General features: G+C 41.1%; 1 protein-coding gene across 2 annotated transcripts in view; it reads left to right on the forward strand.

Moving 5' to 3' along the window:
• The window catches only part of hspg2 (heparan sulfate proteoglycan 2), a 100,694-nt gene that overhangs the window by 37,719 nt on the left and 56,975 nt on the right, over positions 1 to 6,000 (forward strand). For both annotated transcript variants that reach the window (XM_047806927.1, XM_047806928.1), the window contains 9 exons: positions 36 to 164; positions 1,164 to 1,346; positions 2,027 to 2,146; positions 2,254 to 2,385; positions 3,183 to 3,327; positions 4,321 to 4,472; positions 4,640 to 4,780; positions 4,892 to 5,058; positions 5,991 to 6,000. The exon at positions 5,991 to 6,000 is cut by the window's right edge and continues 170 nt beyond it. In XM_047806927.1, the coding sequence (XP_047662883.1) occupies positions 36 to 164; positions 1,164 to 1,346; positions 2,027 to 2,146; positions 2,254 to 2,385; positions 3,183 to 3,327; positions 4,321 to 4,472; positions 4,640 to 4,780; positions 4,892 to 5,058; positions 5,991 to 6,000 (1,179 nt within the window). The remainder of the gene's footprint in view (positions 1 to 35; positions 165 to 1,163; positions 1,347 to 2,026; positions 2,147 to 2,253; positions 2,386 to 3,182; positions 3,328 to 4,320; positions 4,473 to 4,639; positions 4,781 to 4,891; positions 5,059 to 5,990) is intronic.

The raw sequence follows: 6,000 nt of genomic DNA on the forward strand, positions 1-6,000 counted from the left end.
TTCATTTATACTCAAACTGTCGCTCTTTTCGTTAGTGAAGCCCAGTCCACCTGTGCCCTGTTCCAGCGACGAGTTCAGCTGTAGAACCGGAGTGTGTATCCCTCTGAGTTTTGTCTGTGACAACAGACCCGACTGTCTGGACATGAGCGATGAGATTAATTGCAGTGAGTATAAACGTCCAAACTTGGGATTGTACATTAATTAAATACTGATATGTATGTACCTTACATGTCGTTTTTCCTGTAATTTTCATTATTCCTTTTTCCTTCTTCTTCTTCTTCTTCTTCTTCTTCTTCTTCTTCTTCTTCTTCTTCTTCTTCTTCCTCTTCTTCTTTTTCTTCTTCTTCCTCTTCCTCTTTCCCTCTATACAGCACATACTATACAGCACATACTATACAGCGTATACTATACAGCGTATACAGCGTGTACTATACGCTGTATACTATACAGCGTATACTATACAACTATAAAAATTAGTTTGGAATGATTCATTGTGTACAATTATAGCCTAATATATGCTGAGCAAAATAACAGATAATAGAGAATGGCAAAAAGCTTTACATATTTATGTGTAGGGATTTTGCCAGGTTCAGTGTAAAGTGTAACACAGTGTTAACAACAACATGACATAGCTAAAGCTGCACACACATGCAATTTAAGTCATAACTAGTCATAACCATATTCATTGGTCATTGTATTTATTTAATTATTTATATTTTCTATATTTTATATTTTTTATCTATCTATCTATCTATCTATCTATCTATCTATCTATCTATCTTTTGCCTGTATTTCCTCTGTTCTCTATAGCTGCTATTTGTTTTTGTTTGTTTGTATTTTGTCTATATTTCCTCTTCTCTATAGCTGCTATTTATTTATTTATCAATCTATCTATCTATTTATTTATTTGTATTTTGTCTATGTATCATTGCTTCGTTCTCTGCAGCTTCTTTTTTATTTATTTTATTTATTCATCTTCTCCCTATTTTATTTTTACCCAATTCCACACTGTTTTTATAAGGCGGCCAGTTATAAAAGGCATTTCGTCGCACATCTAACGGTGCACGATCGTGTATGCTACTAAAGAAATTTAAATTTGAACATTTGAAGTGAAATGTGGTTCATTAACGAATTAAAGATGTCCTCCATGCCATTTCTGATAGCTGTTCCAGCTACTCCTCCACCCATTCCAATACCACGCACCACAGCAGAGATCAAAACCCCTCCGCGTCCCGGGCCGTGCCGCGCCGATCAGTTTTCCTGTCAGAACGGACAGTGCGTCTCCCAAGACTACGTGTGTGATGGAGAGACCGACTGCAGCGACGGAAGTGATGAGCAGAAATGTGGTAAGCGTTTGATTAAAGCGTGGAAAGAACAGCTGTACACTTGAGGTTAGATTTTAACATAGCACCATTACTTTGGGGGCAGTGGTGGCTCAACTGGTTAAGGCTCTGGGTTGTTGATCGGAGGATCGGGGTTCTCGGGCCGAGCTGCCACTGTTGGGCCCTTGAGCAAGGCCCTCAACCCTCCCTGCTCCAGGGGCGCTGTATCATAGCTGCCCCTGCACTCTGACCCCAACCTCCTCAGTTAGGGTATGTGAAGAAAAGAATTCCTCTGTGCTGTAATGTATATGTGGCGATAATATAGGCTTCTATGCCCCCGTTCTATCTATCTATCTACTTACTATGAGAATGGAAGGTTTTCACAGGGATAGTAACAGAGATGGGGACTCGAGTCATATGACTTGACTCAAATTGTGACTTAAGTCACAAATTTGAGACTTGCTTGACAAATATTTAAAAAAAAAACTCGACTTGACTTTCACTTGACATTCATGACTTCAGACTTGACTCGGACTTGAGTAAAATGACTCGGAGATGGGGGACTCGACTTGACTCGAATCAGACTTGAGACTTGCTTGACAAATATTAAAATAAAGACTCGACTTGACTTTGACTTGACCTTCATGACTTGAGACTTGCACATGTGTGACCTCTGGATAGTAACGACAAGTGTGTGTGTCCAGGAACTCCTTCACCCTGCGAACCCAACGAGTTTAAGTGCCGTAACGGGCGCTGCGCTCTCAAACTGTGGCGCTGCGACGGAGATAACGATTGCCATGACAACTCTGACGAGATCGATTGTCGTAAGTCGCGCTGCTTTTTCTATCACTCCCTTAATCTACTTCCTTATATGGTCCTTTAATTTACGACCCCTTTTTTAAGACCTAATGAACGTTCTGTGTGTCTGTAGCTGCTAGAAAGCCTGGGGATGTGTGCGCTCCGGAGCAGTTCAGGTGTCTGAGTGACCAGACCTGCATTCCTGCCAGCTACCAGTGTGACGAGGAGCCGGACTGTCCTGACCGCTCTGATGAGTACGCCTGCGGTAAGGCATTCTTTACTTCTTACTACGTCCACTTGGTTGCCATCACTGACCACAGTGGCTTTTCTCTCTTTATTTCTTCTTCTCTCTTTATTTCGACTTTCTCTCTGCCTTTCTCAAGACCTGTTAACGTCTTTATACATTCAAAGGTTTCATTTTTTAATTTTTAATTAATTAATTTTTAATTTAATTTTTCTTCTAAAATTAAGTTTGGGAAATAGCTATAGATACGATGCGGTATATTAACTGAGGTATTTTTTTTTCTTTAGGGAATTTAGTACCATTTTTGTGAACGTAATTAAATTTGACATTTTTGGATGTAACTTTTAATGGTTTTTTTTTTAAAGTTTAAAGTTTTTTTTGATTTTTCGATTATTTTTCTTTTCTTTTTTTTTTACGCATTGGCTAAATTGCCTTAAATGTGCAATGCGGTGGTTAAAGAAATGTTTAAAAAGTCCGATTATTGTGAGAAACCTGACAAAGGAATGTTTACGATAAACCTTTAAATAATTGAAATGTTTGGGATAAATATATTGTATATTATTTATATATAAAGAAAAAAAAATCTATATTAACGTAGATATTTGGTGTATGTATAAATAATTCATTCACCTGTTTGTTCATGTCACCATCTTTCACTCGGTGCATCCCTTTCACTAAATGAGCCAAATATATCGCAGTCCCATGTCACTGATTTGGGAGAAGCATGTTGTCCTGTGATGTGTCCGTGGTGTTGAGTTCCCTCACGCGTACAGGAGGCTGAGTGCTAATGATCGTGTCCCTTATTTTTCTCGGTTTAGCTGCTCCAGTTGTAACCAGCCCTCCAGAACAGTCCATTACAGCATCACGAGGTCAGACGGTGACCTTTACCTGCACCGCTATAGGAGTACCCGTTCCCATCATTACCTGGAGGCTTAACTGGGGGCACATTCCATCCAGTAACAGGTACGACTCCTTCCTGCTTCAGCCACTTTGATCCACTGGATTTTGTTTGTTTGAATAGTTTCTCGTCGATCTTCTGTCTGTCTGTCTTTCTTTCTTTCTTTCTTTCTTTCATGAATTCTTTCCTTTATTCTTTCCTGTTTCTGTTTCTGTGTTTCCTTTCAATCTTAAGTTTATTTGTATAGCGCTTTTTACAATCGCCATTGTCTCAAAGCAGCTTTACAGAACATAAACATAGAACAAAAGGTCGATATAACGAATAATATAAAGATTACTAGAATAGATTGGGGCTTAAGGCAGCTTTGGTGGACCTGGGACTCAAACCCATGACCTTCTGATCACTAGCCTTACTAGGCTACCACATATAGTCATATATATATATAAATATATACAGACTTTCCTGTCTGTCTGTTTTTCTTTACTTTCTTGCCTGTCTGTCTGTCTATCTCTTTCTTGTCTGTTTCTGCCTGTCTGTCTTTTTCTTTTGTTCTTTCTGACTTTGTCTGTCTGTCTTTCTTTCTTTCTTTCTTTCTTTCTTTCTTTCTTTCTTTCTTTCTCTCTCAAAAAACAAAATGGAGAGAATGTTTGGTTGCTTTATACTCAGGCTTGTGGGTAATTAGAAGCAGACCGGAGGATATTTTAGGACTCTAAGATTGTCGTTTGGTCAGTGGTGCCATCCTGCCAGAGACAATGCTCTATAGCTTCTGCTGTATAATGATCATCTATTAACACTCTCGGTTCCTCATTCTTTCCGAGATCTTTGTGTTGGGATCTTAAAATGTCAGCAGTGGTCATCTGAAACCGCAGGGAAAATAGCCGCCATTGTTTGTTCCGTATTATTGGACTTTAACATGCCTTTAAAGCCAGAAAGTTCAGATTGGAGAAAATGGGCCAAGTTATTAACTCCGACCCAAAATGCCATTCTCTCTCTCTCTCTCTCTCTCTCTCTCTCTCTCTCTCTCTCTTTTATCTCTCTCTCTCTCTGTGTGTCTCTAGGATTACGATGACCAGTGAGAACGGCCACGGGACACTGACAGTCCGTGATGTGAAGGAAGGAGACCAGGGCGCGTACACGTGTGAAGCCATAAATGCTAAAGGCTTGGTGTTTGCCATTCCAGATGGAGTGCTAACCCTGTCTCGAGTCCCCAGTAAGCTTTAGCTCAGGCCAACACTAATTACTTTAGTAACAGGTCCAAAAAAAAAGGTCAAATCCCAGGAAAGTTGTTTGACAAACCTACTGCAGTAATGTTAAGCGAGAAAGAGGGCATTATTCATTATGTTGACTGAATGTCCGTGTCTCCGTGTTTCGCCTCAGGTAACTGTCCCGAAGGACACTTTAACGTCGGCGGTCGCTGCGTGCCCTGCTTCTGCGCCGGCATCACCAAGAACTGCCAAAGCACCAGACGCTACCGCAGTCAGATCTCACTTCGCTTCACAGAGGAGGAAAACTTTAAAGGTAGCAGATAACATGGTGTTGGATAGGATCGTGTTAACGCACTTACATCCTTCTGTCCCACATCCTTTTCCTTTTTTATCTCCTTATATCCTCTTCATCCTCACCTTTCAGGAGCCAACGTGTCGTTCCCGTCTCGGCCAGGCACTCCTCCGCCCCTCTCCTCCACTCAGATGATAGTGAATCCAGATGTGGGGGAGTTCCAGCTGGTGGATTTGTCTCGCCGTTTCTTGGACCTGGAATCCTACTGGACTCTTCCACGCCAGTTCCTGGGCAGCAAGGTCCGTCCTCACTTCTACAGAAAAACATCAACGTTAATAGATCAATTCAATTCAATTTTATTTATGTTTCTTACTGATTTAAAGGCAGGGTCTCCGATTTTTGAAAGCTAATGTTGACATTTGAAATCACCAAAACAAACACGCCCCTAACCCAAATGGGTCCCACCCCTGTATTGATAGCTCCGCCCACACACACATACGTAACCCAGGCAACTAATGGAAAGAAATGTGGGAACAAAGCCGAAGGGAACAACAATACGATTGCAGATAAACAAACAAGCAAAAATGACACAAGCATAATGATGTAAAGGACAAAGGCATATATTAGTTCTGTGTAACAAAGCAAAACCAACGTTACTCACCTATCCAGAAGGGAAAAAGCGCCTCGGCGTCTCAAGTAAAGTCGGCCTCATATTCACAGGTTGGAGTTTCCCGAGTCAGTAACTACTGAGCTAAACGCTGTTACTACACAAAACGCGGTTGTAGCTGCGTCTCTACATTACTGCGATAGAAAAGAGGTGTTATTTGTGTAGTAACAGCGTTTAGCTCAGGAGTTATTGACTCGGGAAACTCCAACCTGTGAATATGTGGCCAACTTCCTGCTCCTTCAGTTCTCTCCAGCGCTGGAAAGCTGATCCTATATTAACACGTCCTACTTCTTGCCTTATCGTAAACCTTTCTTCTCTTTCTTTCTTTGTTTTTATCCTCCATGTCAGTGTTAAAACCGCTTTCTGCTAACGTCACACGTGCGCACTGAACACACTCTCCGCCGCATATTGATAAGCCCCGCCCCTTTCTGCTTATTGGCTACACGTTTGTTTCGAATTTTGTTTTTGATTTTTTTTTTTTTATTCGGCCCGACTCGGTTTTCTGAAGCGTTTCTCAAAAACCGGAGACCCTGCCTTTAATCAATGAGGATATGTGTGTTGCAGGTGGACTCCT

Source organism: Tachysurus fulvidraco, chromosome 23 (genome assembly GCF_022655615.1).
Source record: "Tachysurus fulvidraco isolate hzauxx_2018 chromosome 23, HZAU_PFXX_2.0, whole genome shotgun sequence".
NCBI classification, from domain to species: Eukaryota; Metazoa; Chordata; class Actinopteri; order Siluriformes; family Bagridae; genus Tachysurus; species Tachysurus fulvidraco.